Here is a 27,803-nt window from a genome sequence, read left to right on the forward strand (position 1 = left end):
TAATGTGATTTACATTTACTGGCACACCATGGATTGAACAGCAGTACAAACTCCCACAGTTTGACTTTCTGGCCCTGGTCCAAAGTCAAGAAGTACAGTCCAATGGGGACATCAGGAGGAGAGGACACAGACACTGAGATGACATTCCCAGAGGGAGTAGTAGCGAATGCACTCCAGCCTGTCTTTGATGCAGAGTCAGTCAGGCGGAAGGTAGCCTTGGTGCCTGACTCCTCTCTCGGCAACAGCCCTGTAGAAAGATACACAGGACAGATTTGTTCAGGACATATCAGTGGACCGTATGCAGAAAGGAGACACCTAAAAGTACATACCTGTAAACTCATATCTAATCTTGCTGTCTAAATACTGAATGTTCAAGCAAGGATTCCCCGACCAATGAGGTCTTTATATTGTGTCCACAGTACTGTACATGTCTCTGCTATGAACCTGAAGGTGCTGACGCCTGCTTGGAACTGACTCCCAGATTTTAGGTGCAAAGTGATGGTGAATGGCAGGCCTCTTCTCACTATCAGTCGGTCAAACCCATTCTGTTCGGTGTGGTGAGTAGTCATGCTGATTTTACTCTCGAAAATGCATTGTTCTATATCCAAGGCTGTGAAAGAAGCCAGATAAAAAAACATTTCAATCGTATGAAGACCATTTTCTTAAGTAGTAATGTACATTAGGGACACCTTCCTAATATAGAGTTGCACCCCCCCCCCCATTCTTGATACACACTGGGAACTGTTGAGCATGAAAAACCCAGCAGCGTTGCAGTTCTTGACACACTCAAACCGGTGCGCCTGGCACCTACTACCATACCTCGTTCAAAGGCACTTCAATCTTTTGTCTTGCACATTCACCCTCTGAACGGCACACATACACAATCCATGTTTCAATTGGCTCAAGGCTTAAAATCCTTCTTTAACCTGTCTCCTCCCCTTCATCTACACTGATTTGAAGTGGATTAAACAAGTGACATCAATTTTCATCTGCAACAACTTCCAAAATGTCAAGCTTATTTTCTGCTGATGGTATTTCATTGCAAAATAAGTCATCAATTGTTTAACAACCTATCAACCAAGCTGTCAACCTTGGAGTGTTTCCATCAGTAGACACCAGACATTTTTTTTGTAGAACCATAGTACATTTTTATCTACTGTAAGTATAAGGGCACAAGGCGAGACCCATATGCAGACACAGGAGGCAGATGGTTGAACTCCGATATTTATTATAACACAAGGGGTAGGCAAAAGGCAGGTCGGGAACAGGTCGAGAGTCCGTAAACCAGGTCAGAGTCCAAACAGTACAGGGCATTAGACAGTCTCAAGGTCAGGGCAGGAAGAATGGTCAGGACAGGCAAGGGTCAAAACCAGGAGGCCTAGGAAAAACCGACACTGGGAAAAACAGGAACTAGGAGATAAATACTGGTTGACTTGGCAAACAAGACAAACTGACACAGAGAAACAGAAAACACAGGGATAAATGCACCGGGGATGATGAGCGACACCTGGAGGGGGTGGAGACAAGCACAAGGACAGGTGAAACAGATCCGTGCGTGGCAGTAAATCTGTACACTAAAGAAGCGTTGCTCTTCTACCTCGATCCAATAGTTTAAATAATGTCTGGTGTTACTGGTCTAGAGAGTGTGCTTGATGATGTCCTCGCTTCAATGTTACTTCAGGGATATTCGTAGTATTTATAATATGACCATGTTGTCTGCCAAGCCACGTCCTCCTTGAAGCTTTTTTTAGTCACGTTAATTCCTTCCTCAACATGATTCAAATGGTTTTCATCACATAAAGATGCCATAGTGAAACGTACGTTTTTAAATTCAGCCTATAGCTATACCACTTACTATACAATACCAGTCAAAAGTTTGGACACACCTACTCATTCAAGGGTTTTTCTTTGTTTTCACTATTTTCTACATTGTAGAATAATAGTGAAGACGTCAAACCTTTTAAATAACACATATGGAATCATGTAGTAACCAAAAAAGTGTTAAACAAATCAAAATATATTTGAGATTCTTCAAAGTAGCCACCCTTTCCCTTAATGACAGCTTTTCACACTCTTGACATTCTCTCAACCAGCTTCATGAGGTAGTCACCTGGAATGCATTTCAATTAACAGGTGTGCCTTGTTAAAAGTTAATTTGTGGAATTTCACATTATGGCAAGAAAAGCTCAAATAAGCAAAGAGAAACGACAGTCCATCATTACTTTAAGACGTGAACATTTCTACAAGTGCAGTTGCAAAAACCATCAAGCTCTATGATGAAACTGGCTCTCATGAGGACCGCCACAGGAAAGGAAGACCCAGAGTTACCTCTGCTGCAGAGGATATGTTCATTAGCGTTACCAGCCTCAGAAAAAGCAGCCCAAATAAATGCTTCACAGAGTTCAAGTAACAGACACATTTCAACAGCAACTGTTCAGAGGAGACTGTGTGAATCAGGCCTTCATGGACGAATTGCTGCAAAGAAAACACTACTAAGGGACACCAATAAGAAGAAAAAACTTGCTTGGGCCAAGAAACATGAGCAATGAACATTAGACCGGTGGAAATCTGTCCTTTGGTCTGATGAGTCTAAATTTGAGATTTTTTGTTCCAACCGCCGTGTCTTTGTGAGACGCAGAGTAGGTGAATGGATGATCTCTGCATGTGTGGTTCCCACCGTGAAGCATTGAGGAGGAGGTGTGATGGTGTGGGGGTGATTTGCTGGTGACACTGTCTTTGATTTATTTAGAATTTAAGGCACACTCAACCAGCATGTCTACCACAGCATTCTGCAGCAATACACCATCCCATCTGGTTTGCGCTTAGTGGGACTATCATTTGTTTTTCAACAGGACAATGACCCAACACACCTCCAGGCTGTGTAAGGGCTATTTGACCAAGAAGGAAAGTGATAGAGTGCTGCATCAGATGACCTGGCCTCCACAATCACCCGACCTCAACCCAATTGAGATGGTTTGGAATGAGTTGGACTGCAGAGTGAAGGAAAAGCAGCCAACAAGTGCTCAGAATATGTGGCAACTCCTTCAAGACTGTTGGAAAAGCATTCCCGGTGGAGCTGGTTGAGAGAATGCCAAGAGTGTGCAAAGCTGTTGTCAAGGAAAAGGGTGGCTACTTTGAAGAATCTCAAATCTTAAAGACTCACATGTAAACTTCACACCTGCTTGCAGGCCTGCATATACTTTACAACAACTTTAAAAAACTTCAACAAATAATAACTCACTTTTTTAAATTTTAAACATTAACCTTTTATTGTTTTATGTTACATACATGAATAAACACAGAGGTTATAATTAAATGACTGGCCAAATGTAAATAAATAATATCTCAATTAGTAATTTGTTTACTGATATTGTATGTAACCCATTTGTGACACAAACTGTTCAGGACAGCGGAGGGGAGCTATGGTAGAGGAGCGTTGTGGCCTACACAACAATGTTATCTGATGCTTAACCGATGGCTATGTGCTGACCAAAAGGGCTACGCTTGGTCAGTCAGGTCACAATGTTTAGTCATGGCCTGTGACCTCTGAGGTGTCAGGATTCACATTCCACTGAAGGAGGTTGTTCCCATTTCTTCTGATTGCACAACATCAATGTGAGCTGATGTTCAAACCAGCTGCTGGGGAAATACAGGAAAAAGTACTAAATTCTCTACAAAAATGGCACTGATCCTATAATAAATAGCTTTTCAGTGAGAATTATATACATTGGGTATTATAGAAAAACCAAAATATAACCCAAAAAGTGTGGACAATGAACAAAACTAACATTGATGACAGTGGTTTCAAAGAAAGTCTCACCATATTGACATGTTAAAAAGATAGACTGTGATTCAATCAGATCAAGAGTTAAACCCGCGTTGGCCGTAACTGCAGTGTGAGTTGACAAATTGGAGAGCGGCTGCTCGTGTGTTCAAAACGGCGATAGAAAGTGTAGGCTCTATCGATGATAGAAATAATGACAGGCTAATGCATATAGCCTGTTTGAAGTGTAGACAACAGCCTAGAACAGGGATGGGCAACTTTGATGGGGGTGGGGGCCACAAAAATCTGAATTCATCATGAAGGCCCCCTCCCCAAAACAACATCGCCAAAACAACCGCTATGCAGATGTTGTTTACCGCAGTTCTTATAGAACCTAGCCCTAAGCAAAATTGCTTTCAGTTTTCACAGAAAAGAAAGATCTCAATAATGTACATGGTTTGTAATGAATATTGTAAAATAATATGTTGACTATTAGAACAACTGAACTGGAGAAGTCAGAAGACACTGGTTTCTGATGAGTTGAGAATGCCAGATGGACCCCTTAAATTATTCTAATTTAGTGTTTTTCTCCCTTTCCAGAGATTTTCACAGCAATATAGTACAAAGCTTTCTACCCAAATGGGAAAAAAATATTAAGTAACTTGCTGCTCCTCTGCTATCCCACCTGGATATCAATAGTTGATCCCTAATTTATCTATAAATCTGGGCAGGAAATCATGTGAGTGCCACCTGACAAGTTGTCCTGAGCCTGCAGAGAATACTAATGGGAACAAGTGTTTCTATAGTCAGTTGTTTGAGTTTGACATGTGTACCGGTACATTATAAACAGTGTTAAATGTGTGTAATTTGAAGAAGAAAAATATGAACCCATATTTGACATTTCATGGGAATATGGGGTCATCAAGAGAGTCAACATGACATGGTGAGAATGATGTGTAAATTCCAAAGAAATCCCTTGTAAAAGTTAACAGCTGAAATACTACTAGTATTACAAAGACAAAAAAGTATGTTTTATGAACCAATGACAGCAAAACAATAGCCATTCAGTTAAAGCAGTAGCTGATAAAGAAGTGGTTGCTTAAGTAGTATTATTAGATAAATGGACACCATAAGCACTTTAAAAACTGACCACAGTCCATCATGTGTTCCTTTTCATGATATTTCAGCTAGAATATTCCAGATACATTAGTTCTTCAAAGACAAAAAGTCACTTTCTCTTCAGTGCTTGTTAACTAGTGGTCCATTCAGTCTGTTATCATAGTTTTCAATTGACTGTCAGCCTGATTGCTCTCCATCATCATTGCTCAGAGATCCACAGGATGAACCATCTAGAAGGAAATCCATCCCATAATATGTTAAACAAATACATTGCACATGTATGCACCTTGTATGGTAATAAAAAGTACTGTATTTGGTCTCAACTCACCCGTTAAATCCACTGGTTAAACTTCTGTTGATTTTCCTATAGCAACCATTTCTTTGCCCTGTGAAGAAATTATTGGCTGTAAGTTTTCTTTGATCTTTATAGAGATTTTATATACAAAATGTAACTAAAATTATCCACGTGAAAATGTACAGTGTAATTATTATGAAGGTTTACTATTAGGTCCAATTACTGGCATGATCACATAATTTCACCACACCTTTTGCAGGCTCTGAGGAGCAGCCAGCYCTGGTGGTTTGGGAGCAATGGAGGGCTTCTTCCTGATCGTAGCAGGGGAGCTGTTCTTCCTGAGATTGGGTGCTGCTGTTCTCTGGGTGACACAGGACTGGGAGCTTTGGGACGTGACAGATGACGAGTCCTCCACCTCTCCACCAATGGCAGAGAGGCAGCTGCACTCCGAGCTGCTGAACACACTGCCACTCTCACCTGACGACTCCATGCTGTCCACTGGAATCAACAGAAAGGTAAGTAGATATGGCATCCCCCACGTTTAGTCACATGCTTGCACATATCAAGTGTCATGTTCTGTATGTCTGTTTGTGTTAGTCTGCAGTCATGCACCATGCATAGGGCCCTGTGTTTTGGTTAATCATGTCACATTACCTGGATTTCAACCTTTTATTTAAAGATTTTTCATCAAACTGTCCCCTTTTCTTTTTATGTCAGATGGTCCAGCACCATCCTCAGACAATTGCTTACAGTTTTTGGTCTAATTCTCATTTCTAGAAAAGACTTAAAACAAGGGTTAAAATTCAGGTATTTTGGCACGATTAGCCCAAACACAGGGCCCTAATGTAAGAACAAGAAAACTCACTGAGAAGATGAAGATTTTGTTTCTGGTGATTATGATGGTTATTGAGGTCATCTTCAGTCACCGTCACAGTCTCCGGGGAGGAATAGACAATGTGATTGGTTTTCCCACCTTGTATCTGGTTACCAGGGTAACCTACAGGAGGTAAAGAACCTCGTCCAGAGGAGGAAGATGAGTGGCTGCAGGAGGTAGAGACACTACTGCCTGAACCAATGGAGTTGGGCCGGAGACATTCAAGATCTGTTTGTGGAAAAGACGGCACAGGAGCTGACAAAGCAAAGAGACAATTCAGTCAGTGAGTACATGTGTTGTCAGTTCATGGGTATGGGACTTGGCTGTGGACTTGTTACCTCTTCCTAGCAGGACACATTTGGCGGCCCTGTCACCGACGCCTGCCCTGTCCCAATTGACGGCCCTGTCACAGATGGCTGCCTCGTTAGGCTGTATGTCCATGAAAGGTTTCCTCCCCGTGCCCATGAACACTCTCTCCTGTATCCTCAGCTCTACAACACACCAAACACAACACCTGTCTTAATGCTCAAACATACTCAACCAAAACATCAATTGGATGTATTTAGTGTCTGATATGGCATTTGTTCACAATTGCACCCCCACAGGGGTTTCCAAACTTTTTCACTCAGGCTCCCATTCCAGCATTGGGGAAAATCCCCAACGTGGCATCACATCTTTTTCTATGGACACAAGCACTGTTCATGACACACTGTTCACACCCCTCTTGTTGGCGGAGAGAAAAATGTGTAGTTTTAAAGCTTATTTCCTGCAATTCTACACATTTAGTCATGGTGTGCAGAGAAAATTGTGCAGTTTTAAAGCAAATTTTCTTGCACTTCTATACATTTTGCCATGTCTAATGTTTATTCGTGTGGTATTTGAGTGACTCAAACATTACAAGAAAATCTATGGGCTAAAAAACTTAGCTAAAGAACATTAGCTGACATGGGCTAGTTGATCTGGACATTTATAACAAATTCTAAATATCTCTCTAAGGTATGTAATGACTAACATGCCAAGAGGAACTGATGATGCAATACCCAATTTAGAAATAGCAACTTGTGATTCTACTATTACAACTTTCAAGATTAAGTTGAAAGCCAGACTGAGTTCCCCCCCAAAAATGAGGATTCACCTCTGCTGTAGGCAGCTTGTTCCCAGAGGATCTGCTCCAGGTCTCTGGTCCAGGCGCTTTTCACCTCCGCCCTGTCAGCCTTCAGAGTGTACGTGTCCTGGAACTTCCTCCTCCGGAACCAGATCTCAAAACAGAAACCACTCTCTCCAGAGTTATGGGTCATCCCAATATCAGATGTCTAGATAGAAACAGAAGTGAAAGAAAGACTAAATAAAGAATGCTTGCTGATACCAATGTCAACATAAGGACTGGATGATTTGGTCTTCGTATAGCAAATATAAAGGCTGTTAAGATAGCATTATTTTTATTGAATAATAATTACAATGCTCAAAATGCATTCTTTAAATTGGGTCTTATGTTGGTTTTTTTTAAATAATATTGTATTACACACCTTGAAAGACTGTTTGTAGATGTACACATCATTGCCCACATTGGTCTTCTTGGTCTTGCTGAAGAGGATGAGATCCTGGAAGAGGAAAATACGGCGGGAGCATTTCTTCTTTCTGAAGAACACGATGAACTCATCCTGGCGAATCAGCTGGCCCTGCTCCTTTAGATTCACCTGGTGGCGGAGGGAGGAGTGGAGAAAAATACATCCATGTTTATTCCTGAAAATCCTTGATACTGTTCATACAATAATGGGTGATCATTTCCCATGTATACGCCCACATTTACCCCCCATTTGGACAGCTGTTCATAAGTGATACATTTTGGAGATTGTGATGATTTGAATGGTAAACTTACGTCACAGTCCTGGATTGCGTCCATGGTGAGGAGGTCGTTGCCATGACGCATCTGGAAGCGGACCACGTCGGCTGCAGCCTGGAGCTCTTCCCTGTCTCTCTGAGGCCCACACATCCCCAGCATGTCCTGCAGAAGCAGGCTGTACTTACTGATCCTCTGGATGGGCCTCAGGAGGTAGGAGGACAGGTCCATGTGATCCCCCAGCTCCTGCTGCTTCCTCTGAGGTGGGAGGAGAGGAGACAGAGGATTGGTCACAGTAGGGATGGCGAAAGCATTGATAGGAAGTGAGCATTGATCTTTGACATTGAGCATTGATGGGAGTACCTCACCTTGAAGATGTCAGGGCGATGGTGAAGGATTAAGGCATCTGATTGAGGCTTGTTCTTGCTGTAGAGAGCATAGAGGCCTAAACTGTCTCTCTACATATAGGGGGAAGAGTTTACAGTCACAACAGGAATATTAAATGTATTCAACTTCAGTAGCAAATTCAGCTAAACAACAGAGTTATAGGACTCAAGCTTAACATGTAACTCACGTGTCTCAGGAAGCAGCGAGCCACTTGTAAAGGCTCTGTCTGACAGGCATCCAGCTCTCTGAGGAAGAAATGGCCGTGGAAGTCATACAGCTTCTCCAGGTTCCCAAAGATGACTCCACGTTTGCCCCGCAGGTCTTGTGGCACGTCAGGCCTCTCCAGCAGGGGGAGGTAATGAGTCAGGATGTAACCCAGGGAGCGCACATACTCCCTCTCTGTTAACAGTAGCTCTGCCATGATCCGCTGCAGCTTCCTACAGATAAAGTTACATCAACAACACAGCCAAACACACATTTTCAGTCCTCTGGAAATAACAGAAAATGAATAATTGAAATGTACCTTTGTCAAGATAGTGCAAGCTTAGAGACAGAAAGAGTAGATGAAGCAAAAGTAAAAACACATTGAGTCAATCTAAGGTGAAGGTCTTGCTCCATTAAGAACTCACATAATATTGCCAGCCTTCTCCTCTGAACTTGCCAATGATGTTGTTCCCTCACACCTCCTCACTGATGGGCTAGTATTCCTTGAAGAGGTCCTCTCTGCCCCCTCTTGGACACTACAGGATTCCTCTGAGCAGAAGCTGCCATGCCGTGAGATCTGGAACTTCTGAGCGGCCTGCAGGATCCGACAGGAGGGTTTCCCATGGGAGCAGGAAGGTGTCTGGACGCAAGACTCAGACTGACTGGACGTGGCGGTCGCACACGAGTCCTCGCTCATGGACCGGCCCAGGCCCCCGCGTTGCCACGGGAACCACTCACAGCCCACAGTGTGCGAGTGGCAGGCCTCTCTCCCTCTGGYCTCTCTCTCCGCTCTCCTAATGGATCTGATATGGGGAGAGGCCGGCATGGTGGTGGTCTTTGACCGTTTACAAGGTCTGTTATTCTCAGGCTTGAAGTTTATATTACAGCAGGTCACAGAGTTGTTCCTGCTCTCCAAGGCCCCGTGATACCTTCCCATCATAGAGCCTGATGGGGGATTGTACCAGTGTGGTGGACCAGGTCTGGGCAGTACCAGAGCCCCATCATGATGAGTCACTGTATGAACCAAGGCCTCATCCTCACCAGCTCTAAGTTGTTCATGCCAGGGGCCTGTGTTCCGCAAGGCCCTCTCCACATCCTGCAGTCTCTCCTCTAGCTGCTGCCTGACCTCCTGACACTTTAGCCACGCTACGTTCCACACCCGCATGCCCCTGGAGCCCCTCAAAGCACACGCCTGGGCCTTCACCTCCTGGAAGAGCTCTGAGGAGAACTGGACAAAGCTCTCCTGGTACATCTGGAGTGTAGAGACATCATCCGTCTCTGGGCGTCTGACAACCTGGTCCAGGTATTGTCTGCAGTCTTTGGCCAGCTCAGTAGCCTGGAAGAAAGGCAAAATATTTATCCAAATGGAGTGGCTGTGGATCCGACTTTTCTGGAACTTTCTTCCCGACAGCTAAACGTACCGAAATGTCTGCGTATGTGTGATTCTCTACTTTACGCATAGTCTCTGCTCTACTCGTAGAGAACAGGCTACTCTGGTGAATGGTGCTTGTTTAAAGGGAACCTTTGTGATTTTGGCAATGAGCCCATTTATCTACTTCCCAGAGTGAGATGAACTTGTAGATAACATGTTTTTGTCCCTGTGTCCAGCAATTAGCAATTGTACAAGAGCTAGTTAGCAACTTCCTTCAAACTGCAAGCAGAGACATAAAAATGGTATCTGTGAGATCAAATGGTCACATTTTTCTTTCATGTGGCCAAAACTCAACAGCAGGCCAAATATGTGCTTCGATTGAAACTAAACACAGGTAGGGTATGCCTCGCTCACTGTACATAATGCAAAACAACAGTGTAGACTACATCGAAACTGTAGCCTGTAACTCAAGAAGATCTAAATGCATATCCCCATGAAACTGATTGAGATCAAATGGTTGATATGTAGATGCTGCATGGCCGTAAAACTTAAAGAATCATCATTCACAATTAACAGTGAGAACAAGGGAGGTTCTCTACGAGTAGAGCAGAGGAAGTAGAGAATCCCACACATGGGTAGAAGCTGAGGGTAGAAGCTACGGGACCTGTAGCTGTCGGGAAGAAAGGTCCAGAAAAGTCAGATCCGCAGCCTCAGCCTATTCAAAAACCTTGAAAGAGACAACGGAGTTGACAGAAATTCAGGCTTCATCATTTCCCCCTATATCCCTACATGTCACCATCAGTATGGGTTTTATAACATGTTGTAGGTAAAATGTTTACTAAACAACGTGGAACAACAACCAATCCAGTATTCAGTATAGACACCAACCTGCTCACAGAAGTTGCACACAGTGACCATCGTCTCCAGCTCACTACAGCACTTCTCTGCCCGGGAGAGGAAGTCAGCCAGGCCAGATTTGAAGGTGCAGACCATGGTCCTGAACACCTCAGTCTCAGGGTATGGAGATGGGCCCTGGATCTTCTCTGCCTCCGTCACCAGGGCCATAGCCTTGTGCTTCTGCTCCTAATGGACAGTTACAGTAAATATCTGATTCAATTGAAACATGGACTTTCATGGGCACTTACATTTCTGCATGAAACAGTGTCACCACTTTGCGTCATTGGGTGAGTGGAGATAGACTGACTTACATTGGCTTTAGTGAGGAATGCACTGAAACTACGGAGAGTCTGCTCCACTCTTTCTCTAGAGTCCTCCACGGATTCTGCCTCCAACAACCGCCGTTCCCCTTCTGCATCAAACCATTCCCTGATCTACAGAAGGGGGGGGGGGGGTTACTAAATATCCTAAGTGTTTACCTAATGGATATGAAGTATGTATATTGTATGAGGAGCCTCTGAATGTACCTTAGAGAAGTGGCCCTCCATTTCTCTGAGTTGGAGCAGGTATTCAAGGTGCTCCAGGGACATGTTGGATCTGTGCACCAGCACATGGGCCTGCTCCTCTACATGGTTGTACATGCAGGTCACAGAATCCACTGCATCACTGCACAAAGCGGCCATAGGTCAAGGGAATAATACACTGATAAGCATCCTTTGAAGAAGGCTCACAATTATCCCGCTCATAATAAACAGTGACAGGTAGTATACCTGTAATCCTCACAGTGAGAGTATCTGAGGTCACTCTCCCTTCTCAGTCTAGCCAGCATGGCTCCTCCCTCCCTTTGCAAAGCGACCAACTGTCTGTCCTCCAGAACATCCTTCATCAGAGTTCTCTGTTCTAGAATACACCTCTGTACATCCTGCCACACAGGGAGAGAAGGGTTTGAGGATAATAAGAACCAGTAGTCCATTCCAACATGTTTTCAATAATACAGTGTCGTCAAGGTTAAATCCAATACCTGCACTGTGTCAATCTTACGGCCTTCCTCTAGTTTCCTGATGGCCGTTAGTAGCAAACCTGAGGCCTCTTGGAGATCTGACATAAAAGGATGAAGTTTCTGAAAGATAAATGTTCTGATCATCAGACGTCAAAGCAGAACAACAAACAAGAGTTCTGTAGTATCTGTTAAAAGGCCGTGGCATAATATCCAGTCGAAACGTGACTAAATGTTGTGCCAGTTTTGGTGTTAGGCAGGTTTTATTATATATATTTTTTGCTGGGTGTCCTCTAGGGGTCTAGTTGAAGGAGCTGCAGCCAGTCCTAGTGGCTTTAGGACAGGGTGTCCTCTAGGGGCCTACCTGATGGAGCTGCAGCCAGTCCTAGTGGCTTTAGGACATGTGTCCTCTAGGGGCCTACCTGATGAAGCTGCAGCCAGTCCTAGTGGCTTTAGGACAGGGTGTCCTCTAGGGGCCTACCTGATGGAGCTGCAGCCAGTTAATGTGGTTGTAGGGAAGGGTGCCCTCTAGGCCTGAGCTCAGCTGGCTCCCCTCCACCAGCTTGTGCAACCCCTTCAGTGAGGTCACCACAGCAATCTACTTATAGATAGAGAATGGCACAGTCAGTGACATCAGAGAGCAAGCCACCCAGAATGAATGCATTAACTGTTTCTGAAATTATAAGCCTGATGGAAATCATTAGAGGAAACCCTTGATTCAGATCTGACCTGTAGTCTAGGACATTTCTCTGTGCGATGGCAGCTCTCCTTCTCCACTAGSATCAAGACACTGTGTATTGCATGGGGAATCTGCTCCTGTAACATAATCCAAATAGGAGAAGTCACAGTAATAAATAGGTATGAGTAAATACAGTAGCCTATAACTGCAGGTAAAACTGAGCACAATCTGGGGAGTAAAGACACGAATAAACAGAGGGAAAAGTCCAGAGTCCGGGTAGGAATAAAAAAAMAATTCCCCGTTATGTCAAGATCACAATTTATTTATCTCATGATCACTACATAACAAAAGTTATTTTGTCGAGATTACAAGGATTTTCTCATGATCACGACATAGCAAAATAGGAGTGGACGTATTGTGGATGTATTGATGACAGATTGACAGTATGGCTGAGGCAGCAGAGCCCATGGTGGATCAGCGCATACGTTTATATTGATTGCTACACTAAGGGATGGTACATTTCATGCTAACATCACACTTTCATTTGTGTTTGGCGCTCATTATCAGTGTATACGTTAGAATGTTAGCAAGCTAAATGTCCCTTACCTTGTGCCAAGAGCWTGTGGGGTAGCTAAGCCCTCATGAGGCTTTTAACCCCTGAACGATGTCTGACAGGCAAAGCCTGTTTGCCACCCCCAAGCAACAACACAGCTAACTTGGCTAGACTTGTGAGTGAATGAGTGACTGAGTACGAGCTAGCTAGTTAGCTAGGTAGTTCAGTTAGCTAGACTAGTTTGTTAACTATGCTGGTTGTTGGCTTGCATAACTGATACAGTATGTGTATAATTGTAAGGGACACTTAATGTTTTATGGATAATATTTACATTTACAGAGTGGCTGTATCCATTCCTGACTGGCTGATCAGATTACATTCCAGCCTCAGAGCTTGATCAGATTCAATAGCATCCTCAGAGGCTATAACCCACTCTGGATTATATGCATCTGCCTATAAAGCACTTAGACAGTTAGTCTGACTGCAAGGAGCCTTAACTATAAAACAGCCTACAACGCAGCATCCTGACTTTTCAGCCTCAGAGGCTGAAATTGAATCTGATCAGCCTGTCTTGAATGGAGCTCACCCACAGTAAATGTAAATATTATCCACAAAACAAGTGTCTCTTATAATTTGAAACATATCTGTTATGCAAGCTAACAACCAGCATAGATAGATAACATGCTAGCTTGCTAGCTAACAAGACTACTGTTAGGATTTATGTTTAAGCATAATAGCCTGTTAGCATATTGGTTGAAGAGGAATATTGTTTTGTTACACACATACACAAACTATACAGAGGGGTGTGGGTGTGTAGGTGAAAGGACTGACCAACACAGGCCATAAAAGTTGTGGACAGTCTAGAGAGGGGAGGGGTGCATCTCTCTAGACCAACGAGGAGGTTAGAATACTGGACAATACCATATTAGGAACTGTTTTAGTGTAGAATCGACAGACCCAAGACGGAGCTAATCTACCCAGCAACCAGATGTGYACAAAGGAACGCGCCAAGGGGCCAGCAAAGGGGGGCAAAGTCTAAACCAAGCCCAGCCTKTACTGTGATAGGCTAACAGACGCGTTGAAACGARGTCATCACGGTATAAGAACAGCTGTTTACGTACTTCTTGCCAGTTCTCTGTTCATCCTGCGCGGTGAAACAGCGAACCCGTATATACGAAAATTGCYTTTGCCATTCATTGTTTGCGGTAATTAAACATAATTAAAGAAAGTTAACAGACCTTGCTTTTTATGTATCCTGACACCGGATGTGTTACACGCAGCGTTCACACTACCTAGCTAACTAGCTAGCTCACCAGACTAGCCAATTTAGCTGTGTTGTTCCTTTCATGCGATTGGCTGTGGTCTTGGGGGCCAGCACGGAGCCTGTGAGACATGCCCCAGGAGTGCATTGCGATCAATGCAGCCTCAAGGCTCCTTGATGTAGTGGTTATTGTGCATCTGAACAAATGAATGGATCATGCGTGGTACTTTTCATTATCTTGTGATCTCGACATAACAACTGAGATAAATAAGTTGTGATCTCGACATTACAAGGGAATACTTATTTAGATAGCTGCRACCCTCTTGTGGTGATGTTGTGTAGTGATGATTCCAAAATGACAAGGAAGATGCCAAGTCTTCTTACCTGAACCACCAACAAGGCCTTATTGAACTGTGGTGGAGGTGGAGTCTTCCGAGCATCAATAACTAGTGTCATTCCAAGTTCTCTTAGTTCTCGCCTAGAAATTATAAAGATGAAAACAATGAATTAAGAATACAATCCAATGGTTCAGGCTACATAAGAGAGGGACCAGCCCAGGGGGTATCATACATACCTGATTACGGAGTGGAGGTAGAGCAGAAGTTTGCTGAGTTCCAGACTAGACACTAAAGGAGATCTCCATCCTTCCTTGTCTCCGTAGACCTCAACCACCAACCGACCTGTCCTGTCTCTGCCACCTGAGTATGGGAGAGGGGAACATGAGGATCTGATACACTTTCCTTGGACAGATATCATACACCTCTGTCTCTGAGGCAAACCATGTAAGGGGGTTTTCCATACCAGTTAGACATGCGACTCCCATCTGGAGATGGTGAGTGCTGGGTTCTGCTGAGGCTGGTAACAGGACCTTAGAACTGGGCACAGCATAGTGACCCAGGGGCTGCTGGGTAATTTCAAGTGGAGGGGTCTGGTGTCCGTTTGTAACGGGTATGGAGGGTTGGCCAGCCTGGGAGACATCTTTAGGAAGGAGGGATCATACAGAGGYATGTGATATATTTAATATACTACAGAATAACAGCAACATGCCATGCTGTAGACCTCTTACCTTGGTTGGGCAGTCTCCGCCTGTTCATCTTTGGGGAAACCAGTCCAAAAGCTGTGGTGTTTTTACATTTCACTACATGTAAGCTGGGAATCATCTTTGTAGTGAAGTCAATGTCCCTACTTTTTCTTCCTTGTATCACAACTTCACACTTCTCTGATATGTCCACAATAGTGGTCGACAGAGAGGAGGGACATCTCCCATCATCCTCTATGGTGTCATTCAGGCCTTGTAAAATTCCACTGGATTTGGTAGTCATTTCTGTAGACTCCCTAGTGCCACATAGGCCTTGCAAAACTCTACTGGATATAGTCTTACTTTCTCCAGACTTCCAACAGGGAACCGTGCTAACAGGGGGAGTCTGGTCATGGTGACCTGGGTCTGGATAGTAGCACTGCTGGGAGGGACCAGGACATAATTCTTTACCCTCTGGTCCCAGCCTCCCCTCACATGGACTAGCCTTCTCCAGAACCGCCAGTGTATTTAGTCTATTGTCTCTCTCAATGGTAACAGGGTTCTGCAGTGCTGAATGGTAAGACTCTCTGTACCGGCACCTGATCTCCTCTGCTTTGGACACCTGGCCCATTCTCCTCCTCATGCAAGGGGTGCAGGGGGGGTCTTCGGGGAGTCGGACGGTTCGGCCACAGTGTAACGGTTCCCTGAGGGGCCGGTGGGGGGCTGGAGCCAAGGCCGGGGGCGGGGGCAGGGCTGGAGCCGGAGGAACACCAGGCCTGTTGAGGGTGACAAGCCTAAATATGGGTGCTCTGGGGTGTGTGTGACTGTGAGCCCCACTGAGCAACGCTTCTTTCTGCTTAGTGAACTCCACCAAGTCTATGTATTCCCCCTCAACTTCAGAGGTGTTGTTGCTGCGGCTGTCCCATGTGTTGGGAGACACCCAGCCAATGGGCTTAGCCACAGGCCTATCCTGATCCACCTTAACCAGCCTGGAGCAGTTACTGTCCACCAGACACAGTGACACTGCAATGCCATGTTTAGCAGGAGAGATCCTAGTCTCCACAGAGTACCCAGAGGCAGGGGGAGGCAGCGCCAACGAGGGCCCTGGCCTTGCCACTTTCTCCTGTTGAGTAGCAGCAGGGTTAGGAGATGACAAGGCCATAGTTCTGGGTTTATCCACAAACTCAGGTAGAGCCACCTGTGCCCATGGCACCTTCACCATGCCCTGGTCTGTGGAGAGGATACAGTGGCTGAGAAGGGTGCCATGGCGGCCATGGTTGAGCTCCCCCAGCCAGTCCTCAGTGAAGATGCAGGGGTAGGAGGTCTCAGGGATGGGTGTCTCCTCTACCTCCCGACCCTGTCCCTCCTCCTCCCCCAGCAGGCTCCGGACCACAATGCGGGCGGACTGTTCAGAGAAGGGTGCCACCTGCAGGTAGAAGTCCCCTGGGCGCAGCAATAGGGGGTTGATGGAGGCAAGCTGGATCACCACCTTCTCATGCAGACACAGAGGCCAGCCCTCACAGCGGAACACCACATCAGAGTACTGGGCCTGACGGGAAAAATGACAGACATTTCTTTACCATTTAATTTGTCTTTACACTTAGCATTACTTTGCAAGCTTTGTAATTGAGGTAACTTTGTTTTGTATAGGTGGTCTTTATTTTAGCCTATTTGCCTTATATAATGTGTATGGTGAACTGTTATGTATTTTTTGTATAGCATCTGTGTTGATGTGTATAGCTCTGAGGCTGTTGACTCACACAGGCAGCCTGCTGAACACTCTCAAGGATGTGTTTGGCTGTAATGAGGAAGTCCAGCAGACACTTGAGTGCATCTCCTTGGTAACGTTCCTCTATGACCTGGAAGAGCTGGCTCAGGACGGTGGGGGCTGTGGCCTCGAAGGGAGGGTAGAGGACTGAGAGGGTGTTCTGGATGGACCTGTCTAGAGACTCAGGGTTCTATTAACATAAGAGACAGGCCTGAGGTCAGCACAAACATAAGTAAAATATTCAAATGTTTTTTTGGGCCCAAGAAAATATGGAGATAAAGATTAGATACAGACAGGAGTTGTTTTTCACATACATAGGCTGCGGTACATTTGTATCACATATCGAATTTTGAACATCTAAAAGCATTTCTGCATTCCTTTAAAAAAAGCTTAATTGACATCCATAAGGTCATAAAACACACAAACACCATTGTCTGCTATCCTTTGTTCCTGGCATCCCTTAGTATGTTTCCAGTAAGACCTCAGACCTCAGACCTTTTTCCTTCTTCCTTCATACAGAACAATCCATAACCGTTCACCAGAGACAGATGTTGACAAGGACAAAGTTGCTGTGGATGTCAGGGGGGCTACAGTATCACATGAGATATTTGAGCAGCATAAGCAGCATATCGGCAGATACCAAGCATCCATAAACAGACTGGGGGTCTCTGCTAGAGGAGAGGCCTGGTTTATGGTTTCACATTCTCTTTGACCTCCTCCGTGGTGGCCCATCAACCACTTTTAGGCCCTGCTTAATTTAGCTTTGTGAAAGCCATGCGTCTGCGGTGGGAGGTAAATGTATATGTGAATGTTTCTTGTCTCAATGGAGAGTCTCTGTAGGAGGAAACATGGTTCTATGGTCCCTGGTGCAATGTGGTTACCATGCCTTGCCAAGCTACGTAGACTGATTTCAATATAATTGCAGGGATATTATGACTGGCAAATGTTACTAGACACCACCCTCTTTATTGTTCAATTATATTTCAACAGATTGTGAATTAGAATAAATTTACACAATAGAGTTATGAAGCCATTTTATCAACAATACACATTTTCCTCAATGGGAAAATCAGTTGCCTACTTGCTCATAGTGATGAGTTTGTTTTGAATGGAGAAATACCACTGTGATGATTCCACAGATCATTCCACAGAACTCAGTGTATACCAGCTCTGGTGTGGAGATGGAGGGAGAGTCTGGGCATATCAGGTCGTGATCAGAATGATCCCTTTGGACCTTGTCTGGCTGACTAGCCTACTTCCTTTAAAGCTCTCAGTTATTACTCCATCTACTAGTCTATGTTGGACAGGAGAAAAACCTAACCTTTGTCGTTTGTTGTTATCAGACTGGCCGGTATTGCCCGGAGTTCGTTCGCCAGGGGAGGCATCTCCTGCCTCTCTACCCCCATCCGATAGCAGAGTCAAAGGAACACAGCAAGAGGAGCATGGCAATCAACGATGGTCGCATGTCACGAGCCGTGGAAGCCGAAGGCAGCGGCCTCCCGCAAAGCAGTATACACTCCCAACGAGAGGCCTGGAGCGGATACAAACAACAAATAGTTTCACCGCCCTGGAGCCTGATCTTTCTGCACCTTGGTCGCTGAGGGTACCTGTGTCTGCGGCCGCAGTACTTACTCCTACTCCTTCCCCTATGATTTCAAAGTCGACGTCGGCAACCTTCCATCCCTGCTCTGGATCGAGCGAGGCTTCTCCATCTGTCGGAGGCCTGCACCAGGCGCCGGGAGCTACGGGGCTCAAGTTATCCTGCCTCTTGCCCGTCCTTAAAGGGTTCTCAGAATCCTGTGAAGCATGGGAGTGGGCAGATTTCCTCGTCCTTCTTGCCAGCCCAGATTTTGGGCAGCTCCATGGTAAGAAATGTGACTGTTCCTGGTGCAAAAACAATGTCCTATCCTGGAGCTGGAGTAAATGACATTACTAAGCTGCTCCAGACTGTACTACGCCAGGACATGGACATTGATTCTATCATAGTCCATGTGGGTTTTAATGACATTATGAAGGGCAGCTCTGAACAGTTGAAACTGGATATCAAAGAGCTGATTGACTCTCTGCTAGACACTAATAAAATAGCCATCATATCTGGCCCTGTGCCCTCTATGAATTGTGGCATTGAACACTTTAGCASGTTTCTTTCTCTTCACAACTGGCTARGTGATTATTGCAGCTCAATGGGTGTAACTTTTGTTGACAATTTTGATACCTTTTGGAAACAGAACACGTTTTATAAGGAGGATGGGATCCACCCAAATCATTTGGGTTCCTGGATCCTTTCAGAGCATTATAAGGCTGGGTTGAGACAATGACTTATCAATGACCCAAGCCCAGCTCAGTTAATCCCTACCATTGTGTCGCTGAGTCATCGTAACGCTTTAGCAAATGTACATGTAATGTAATGTATGTCCCTCTAACTGCCCTGCATGCCTCTGCTGATCCTACAGCTATTGTATGCAGCAATCATGTGCCTATGATCCAGATTTATGCTGTTAGCACTGAGGCTGTGTGWCCTAGTAGGAAGTCCACTGTGAGCAGCTCACCCTGCACTAACATAAATAACATGAGCATGTCTACTTCTGATAAGCTTCCCAGTAAAGCAATGAAAACAAACAAGCATCCAAGAAAAGTGCTCAAAATAGCCCACGTTAACATATGTAGCTTAAGAAACAAGGTTCATGAAATTAATCACTTGCTTGTAACCTATGACATTCATACTCAAGAAAAAGCTTCCCTGTAACCAGTGCCTGCAATCTGGTTCAGGTTATCAGTCAACCTACCAGGGTAGTTACAAACAGCACAGGAATAAAATCATCAACATGTATTGATCACATATTTACTAATGCTGAATAAATGTGCTTGAACGCAGTATCCAGATCCATCGGATGTAGTGATCACAATATAGTAGCCATATCTAGGAAAACCAAAGTTCCAAAGGCTGGGCCTAATATAGTGTATAAGAGGTCATACAATACGTTTTGTAGTGATTCCTATGTTGTTGATGTAAAGAATATTTGTTGGTCCATGGTGTGTAATGAGGAGCAAACAGATGTTGCACTTGACACAWTTATGAAATTGCTTATCCCAGTTACTAATAAACATMCACCCATTAAGAAAACYACTGTAAAAACTGTTAAATCCCCGTGGATTGATGAGGAATTGAAAAATTGGTTGGTTGAGAGGGATAAGGCAAAATGAAGGGCAAATAYGTCTGGCTGCACAACCGATTGGCAAACATACAGAGAAATCATGTGACTGAACTGAAAATAATAATAAGAAAKTACACTATGAAACAAAGATAAATTACAAAGAATGATAMTAAAAAGCTTAGGAGCACCTTCAATTACATTTTGGGAAAAAAGGCAAACTCAACTTTATCATTAATTGAATCAGATGGCTCATTCATCACAAAACCGACTGATATTGATATAACTACTTAATGATTTTTTAATTGGGAAAGATTAGCAAACTTAGGCATGACATGCCAGCAACAAACACTGACACTACATATCAAGTATATCTGACCAAATTATGAAAGACAAACATTTTAATTTWGAATTCTGTAAAGTGAGTGTAGATGAGGTGAAAAAATGATTGTTGTCTATCAACAATGACAAGCCACCTGGGTCTGATAACTTGATTGGAAAATTACTGAGAATAATAGCGGACGATATTACCACTCCTATTTGCCATTATTTTWTTTTTTTAAGCCTCCTAGAAAGTGTGTGCCCTCAGGCCTGGAGGGAAGCAAAAATCATTCCGCTACCTAAGAATAGTAAAGCCCCCTTTACTGGCTCAAATAGCCGACCAATCAGCCTGTTACCAACCCTTAGTAAAGTTTTGTAAAAAAATTGTGTTTGACCAGATACAATGCTGTTATACAGTAAACAAATTAACCACAGACTTTCAGCACGCTTATACGGAAGGACATTCAACAAGCACAGCACTTACACAAATTAGTGATGATTGGCTGAGAGAAATTGATGATAAAATGATTGTGGGGGCTGTTTTGTTAGACTTCAGTGTGGTTTTGACATTATCGATCAGAGTCTGCAGCTGGAAAAAAGTATGTGTTATGGCTTTACACCCCCTGCTATATTGTGGATAAAAAGTTACCTGTCTAATTCCCTAGGGCAGCTGTCTAGGCCCCTTAATTTCTTCAATCTTTACTAACGACATGCCACTGGCTTTGAGTAAAGCCAGTGTGTCTATGTAGGCAGATGACTAAACACTATACACGTCAGCTACTACAGCGACTGAAATGACTGCAACGCTTAACCTCTAKGGGATCGGTGTCTTTCCCGCGGGACGGTTGAGCTAATGTAAGCTAATGTGATGAGCATGAGGATGTAAATAACAACAACAAAAAATCCCAGGACACAGGCATATCTGATATGGGCAGAAAGCTTAAATTCTTGTTAATCTAACTGCACTGTCCAATTTACAGTAGCTATTACAATGAAAGAATACCATGCTATTGTTTGAAAAGAGCGCACAATTATGAACTTGAAAATGTATTAATAAACCAATTAAGCACATTTGGGCAGTCTTCATACAACATTTTGAACAGATATAAAATGGTTAATTGGATCAGTCTAAATATTTTTTACATACACTGGTGCCATCTAGTGGCCAYAATCTACATTGTGCCTGGGCTGGAATAATACATTATGGCCTTTCTCTTGCATTTCAAAGATGATGGTACAAAAAGAATACAAAAACACACAATTTTTTTCTTTGTATTATCTTTTACCAGATCTAATGTGTTATATTCTCCTACATTAAGTTCACATTTCGACAAGCTTCAAAGTGTTTCCTTTCAAATGGTATCAAGAATATGCATATCCTTGTTTCAGGTCCTGAGCTYCAGGCAGTTAGATTTGGGTATGTCATTTTAGGCGAAAATTTAAAAAAAGGGTCAGATCCTTAATTATTAATTATCAAAGAGCTGCAGTTAGTTTCAGAATGGGTGACAAGGAATAAGTTAGTCTTAAATATTAAAACAATTAAAAGCATTGTATTTGGGACATATCATTCTCTAAACCCTAAACTTCAACTAAGTCTTGTAATAAATAATGTGGAAATTGAGCAAGTTGAGGTGACTAAACTGCTTGGAGTAACCCTGGATTGTAAATTGTCATGGTCAAAACATATTGATACAACAGTAGTTAAGATGGGGAGAAGTCTGTCCGTAATAAAGCGCTGCTCTACCTTCTTCACAGCACTATCAACAAGGCAGGTCCTACAGGCCCTAGTTTTGTCGCASCTGGACTACTGTTCAGTTGTGTGGTCAGGTGCCACAAAAAGGGACTTAGGAAAGGTGGAGGAGGTAATTGACTTCATTCAGTACTTGCATTTGTAAGAGGTATTGACATGTTGAAAGCACCAAGCTGTCTGTTTAAACCACTAGCACACAGCTCGGACACCCATGCATACCCCACAAGACATGCCACCAGAGGTCTCTTCACAGTCCCCAAGTCCAGAACAGACTATGGGAAGCGCACAGTACTACATAGAGCCATGATTACATGGAACTCTATTCCACATCAGGTAACTGATGCAAGCAGTAGAATCAGATTAAAAAACTTACAAAAATACACCTTATGGAACAGCGGGGACCGTGAAGCAACACAAACATTGACACAGACACATGCATACACACACATGATAACATACACACTATACACACACGCACACCTGGATTTTGTGTTGCAAATATGTGGTAGTGGAGTAGGGACCTGAAGGCACACACTTAGTGTGTTGTGAAATCTGTTATGAATGTATTGTTGTCACGATCGTGTGGAGGAGAGACGGACCAAAACGCAGCATGTGGAAAATAAGCCATCTTCTTTTATTTTACTACGAAGATGAACATGAAACGAAACACTATTACAAACTATACAAAAACAACAAACGACCGTGAAGCTATAAACGTAGCGCGCACGCGCACGCGCACGGGCACGGGCACGGGCACGGGCACGGGCACGGCACGGAGCACGAGGCAGCAGGGCACGCACGGGCAGAACAGGCACGAGGCACAGGCACAGGCACAGCCAACAGGCCACAAGGCATCAGGCACAGGCACAGGCACACCGGCACAGGCACACAGCGCACAGGCATACAAAACGTTCAAACATAGACAATTCCCCACAAACAGCTAAAGCCTATGGTTGCCTTAAATATGGCTCCCAATCAGAGACAACAATAACCAGCTGTCTCTAATTGAGACCCAATTCAGGCAACCATAGACTTTCCTAGATACCTACACTCAACCATAGACACAGCTAGACTACTATACTAAACATAAACCCAACTACTCTAATAAACCCCCTAAACCTTACAACCACCCTAGACACTACAAAAACCACATACATTCCCCATGTCACACCCTGACCTAACCAAAATACTTAAGAAAACAAAGAATACTAAGGCCAGGGCGTGACAATTGTAATGTTTTTAAAATTGTATAACTGCCTTAATTTTGCTGGACCCCAGGAAGAGTAGCTGCTGGCTTGGCAGCAGCTAATGGGGATCCAAAATAAATACAAATCTCTGCAGTGCACCCAGTAACCAAATCTGCATTCTGGCTACTCAATTTGTACACTTTTATGAAACAAGAGACTAGCCCTCTCCTAAATCTCAGGACCATTTCTGCAAATAACATGAACACTCCCACTTGATACCTCCAAAGACAACAACCATCTTGCATGACTGGGTCACCACAGTTCAGACCGTTCCCCAGTAAAGTGTAGAGGAGGTAGGACATCACGCTGGACTGGGGTCCCCTGTATTCGGTGGTGGGCTCATAAGTATTTAAAATTCAGAATGTTGTGGAGATTCAGTACTGTGGGATTTTCATTTTATAAATATTTGGATCATTGTCTTGGAAAGCTGTGTTCCTCCTGAAGGTGATAGAAGCACCTGCTTCGGGGTCCAGAGAGTTTCTATGAAAGATATGTTGTGTTCTTCAGTCTGAACATTGTTTCCACGTCATTTCAACCCAAATATTCTATGTGATGACGTTGAATTAACGCAGAAAACTGAWTGGATTTGCAGAAAGTCATAAGTGTAAGGGAATTTTCGTATTTTTTTTCACCCAACTTTTAACCTAAATCCAATGACAGGGAGACATTTTTGGTTGATTTCACGTTGAATTCACGTTAGTTCACAACTCAACCAAGTGTAAATCGTTAAACTGACATCTGTGCCAAGTGGGATGTGATGCAGGGTGGGGCTTGAAGTTGGGTCAATAGAAAATCATAACCTGGGCTGACCCATTGGAACATGTCACTGACCTGAAAACATCTTTCCAGCACCTGTGGGGGGTTCTGAATAAAGCCCTTGTGTTATGTCATACTATAGTTGAATGCTTCTTGATCTCCGCACATAAGTAACCTACCCTGCAGTGCTATTTTATCAAGGCATGATAACAAGCTCTAAGAAAAGCATGACAGGTCACTGCTGGTTTGAAATGAAAAAAGATGAGCGCATCCAAGGGTTTGTAATGTGGGAAAGGGGCATTAGCAGGGCTAGCAGGGTCATGACTCACGGTTACTGTTATGTCTGAGCAACAAGAGAGCACCCTGTGGGTGTAAACAGCAAGTCTGCCTAACGGTCTACTGCTGAGTGCTGACATTTTGCTGAAGAAACACTGGGGACTAAATAAATACACATCCCTCACACTCGGTCACTAAAATAAATGTCTTGTCTCAGATTGAAGTTTATTGCATTAGGATATCCCAGTGTGGGTAGAGTACATTCTGATATTTACCCAAACAACTCCTTCTAAGCCGGTGGCGGACTTTGAACTATCTTTAAGTATTTCAGTATGAATTATCTTGTATACATAATGTCTGGGAGAAATACTATGTATAATAGCGAGCCCATGGATGATGTAATTTAGCAGAGCATCAGAGCCATTTCTGACACCAATATAACTTCAAATAGGCAAAAGCTACATTTTCTGTGTTGACTGTTTTTTTAAACGTTCAACAAATCAGGTGCGGATTCTCCCAGACCAGACCAACTAACTTTGTGATGTCTGAGCGACAGCTCTCTAATGGTCATCAGGAGATAACACTGTCCTGTCAGCCACCCCCAGGATGACCGTCCAAATACCACACATCCTTCTCAGTGATTCTCCAGGGCAGACAGGCACAAACACACAAAATGAATGGTGAACTGGATTGGCTGCTTGACCAATAGAGGGTTGCTATAGCATCCGTCCCTGTGTATCTCTGATATCCTACATCCTGGTACATTATTCACGTTTCTATTCAACATTTTAGCACGTGGGTTAGTTCTGTGTGACTGCTTTTGAATCAAATTATAACCTGCTGTGGCAACCACTAAGCAACCAACACATACTGGCTTTTTAGGAATGCTTCAAACTGGAGATGAGGACAAAAGTGTGTATTGTTTAGTTGGGATGAGCTGCCTGTCAATAACCAACCAAGATGCTATACATCTGTTCAGTTGAGAAGCTGAGAAGCACCTACCATGTATCCAAAGTATAAGACCTTAACATAAAGCCATGGCGCTTGTATTTAGAAGGAACCTCTTTCAATAAAATATGGGAGTGAATAAGTAAGAAAAGTACACTGCTGTTCATATTACGGTCCCTGTGTTGGTGATGTGCTTTAGTCTTACGTCCTTTAGTCTTAAGGCAAATAATGCAAACTAACACAGTACTTAACAAGTTTTCTTTGTAAGCTCAATCATCTGTGCTGTTTGGGTTTTGTGCCCAGATTTCGACTAATTAAATGTACTGGCGTGCCGTGACATTCATATCTGTGATCTAAATAAATCAATATTGCTGTAACATTGTTTTAATTTACGGGCCAGTTAACAGAATGATCTCATTGCATAATTTGAAACAAAACTCAGCCCAACTGCACTAAAGACACACTGCCGAATCATTACAGACACTTAATCAGGAGCTGTCTAGGTTTAGTGTCTTTTGGGTTCCATAAATGGTTACCCTGAGGGGGGCAGACTGACTGCTGCACTTTTACACACTAATTCAACTCTCCAGGTAAATTGGCTCCTTGAAAACTGTGCTTGTCCCCATAATAATGGAACTAGCTATATTATTAAATAGAGGGTAGAATTTAAAGATAACTTCTCCTTGATAATACCGGAACAAAGTCATGCTACATGTTACCTGAAGTAAATTGGCCAGGGGCGCATAACATGCTGAGGGCAAGTATCTTGCATTACACAGCAGAATTTACAGACAGGCATTTAATTACATAGCAGTAGATTTCCTAAACATCTTAGTTAACCACCTCAGGTTAGAACGTGCTAACGCCCTCCATGAGAACACGCCAAATGACATGAGAGAAAATAAACACAGGCCTAATCTTGTGGCTCTACTGTAAACCACCACTTAGCCACTAAAAAAGCAGATGTTATATTCAGTTTGCTTTGCAAATGTGGCCTTTCTTGCGTGCAAATGCTAATTATGATGCCTTGAGCAGCAGAATGGCTTGAAGTTGGTGGCAAACCAGTAGTCTAGCAGTAGCAGTGATCTGAAAAACTTCACTTCATTATATTAAAAGTGGGGGATCAGTTGCACATCGTCCTACCTGTAATTAAGTCACAGCTGAACATAGTGTTATTCAAACTGCCAGTTTTCCCTCCCTCCCATGATCACAGATATAACAAGTACACATAGAGCATTAACTTAAGGCCTGAATTGTAAGACGTTCCATGAGTGATCTCAATGTTTGAGAGCTTACTGAGGTAACCAGGCAAGACAGTAGATCATTTTTACTGCTGAAGAAAMAACTCTTGTTTTCATGTGGTGATTCAGTGGAAACATACTGATATGATGGTCACTTCAGTTCCTAAGCCTACCTCTCCAATGTACTCTCATCCAGAGCTATAAAGAATATAAACATATAGCCATCCCCTCTCCAGAGTTTGAGTAGCACTTGAAACAGCAAAACATTAATCTAGTAATTTTTCCCCAAAGGGATCCTTCGTGTAATTCTATGTGCTAGACTCATGCCTTGCTTTTAAAAGGGGAGATGCAGGGCAACCAATACAGTGAGTGTTTTGTGAAATCACTGGGAATGCACAGTAATTTGAAACCCTCACCTTGAGTCAAAACATGTTGCTGTGTAGCTAGATATGTTAAGTGGGAGTACAGGGACATGAAACCCTACACGTGTGTTTGTAATGACAGACATTATAGGGCCAATTTAGAAATTTGAAGTATGTAAATGTAAAATATTTAAAAACATGATGGACAATGATGAAAATCATATCAAAACAGCAAATACTGACAATAAACACATGAAATGGAATGGCATAAAGTCAAAGTAAGCCATATTGAGCAACAGTTACATTACCATGTTTCCTACAGTGTGTTGGTTATCCAGTTAAGCAGGGACGACTGTGAGTACGGAGTCCAGTCAGGAGAATAATCATTAGACAGACGTGTCTCACAAGTTGACAAACTGATCACAGTATTCGCCATTCTATCCACATTGACTCCCATTGCTTCGTGAGGAGGTCAGGACTTTAAGCAACAGGAAGACTCAAATAAATAAACATCTGAGCTCCTGGGTGATCTTCTGCTGCTGCTAATAGCTCTCCCTGGTGCTATGTTTGTCTGCCCACAGTTTGAGAGGAGGCAGCATGACCCATGCAGCGTATGAGAAAAAGCATGCAGGAGTAAGGGAGAGAGAGAGCGAGAGAGAGCCTAGAGAGAGAGAGAGAAGAGAGAGAGGGAGTGAGAGGGGAGGGGAGAAGGAAATCGCCTCA

The 27,803-nt window shown here is 43.6% G+C and overlaps 1 protein-coding gene across 5 annotated transcripts; it reads right to left on the reverse strand.

The window, feature by feature from the left end:
- On the reverse strand, positions 1 to 27,713 carry LOC111966573 (pleckstrin homology domain-containing family G member 4B). 5 transcript variants are annotated; one of them, XM_023991326.2, is made up of 24 exons: positions 27,389 to 27,713; positions 17,020 to 17,217; positions 15,308 to 16,808; positions 15,043 to 15,219; positions 14,816 to 14,939; positions 14,626 to 14,719; positions 12,478 to 12,564; positions 12,230 to 12,346; positions 11,773 to 11,871; positions 11,522 to 11,673; positions 11,279 to 11,417; positions 11,063 to 11,185; positions 10,743 to 10,937; positions 8,908 to 9,818; positions 8,466 to 8,715; positions 8,260 to 8,349; positions 7,931 to 8,149; positions 7,578 to 7,748; positions 7,187 to 7,364; positions 6,390 to 6,542; positions 6,043 to 6,306; positions 5,428 to 5,675; positions 5,211 to 5,268; positions 1 to 247 (listed from the first exon to the last, which is right to left on the reverse strand). In XM_023991326.2, the coding sequence occupies exons 1-23, from the start codon at positions 27,389 to 27,391 to the stop codon at positions 5,227 to 5,229; spliced, it is 5,535 nt and encodes a 1,844-aa protein (XP_023847094.1). In that variant the 5' UTR covers positions 27,392 to 27,713; the 3' UTR covers positions 1 to 247; positions 5,211 to 5,226. The 5 variants fall into 5 exon arrangements, with proteins under 5 accessions (XP_023847094.1, XP_070300623.1, XP_070300622.1 ...); XM_070444522.1 differs by lacking the exon at positions 1 to 247 and adding an exon at positions 3,242 to 5,112 and having other exon boundaries at positions 6,043 to 6,279; positions 6,426 to 6,542; XM_070444521.1 differs by lacking the exon at positions 1 to 247 and adding an exon at positions 3,242 to 5,112 and having other exon boundaries at positions 6,426 to 6,542.
- Between the last annotated feature and the right edge of the window lie 90 nt (positions 27,714 to 27,803).

This window comes from Salvelinus sp. IW2-2015, linkage group LG7, assembly GCF_002910315.2.
Source record: "Salvelinus sp. IW2-2015 linkage group LG7, ASM291031v2, whole genome shotgun sequence".
Lineage (NCBI taxonomy): Eukaryota > Metazoa > Chordata > Actinopteri > Salmoniformes > Salmonidae > Salvelinus > Salvelinus sp. IW2-2015.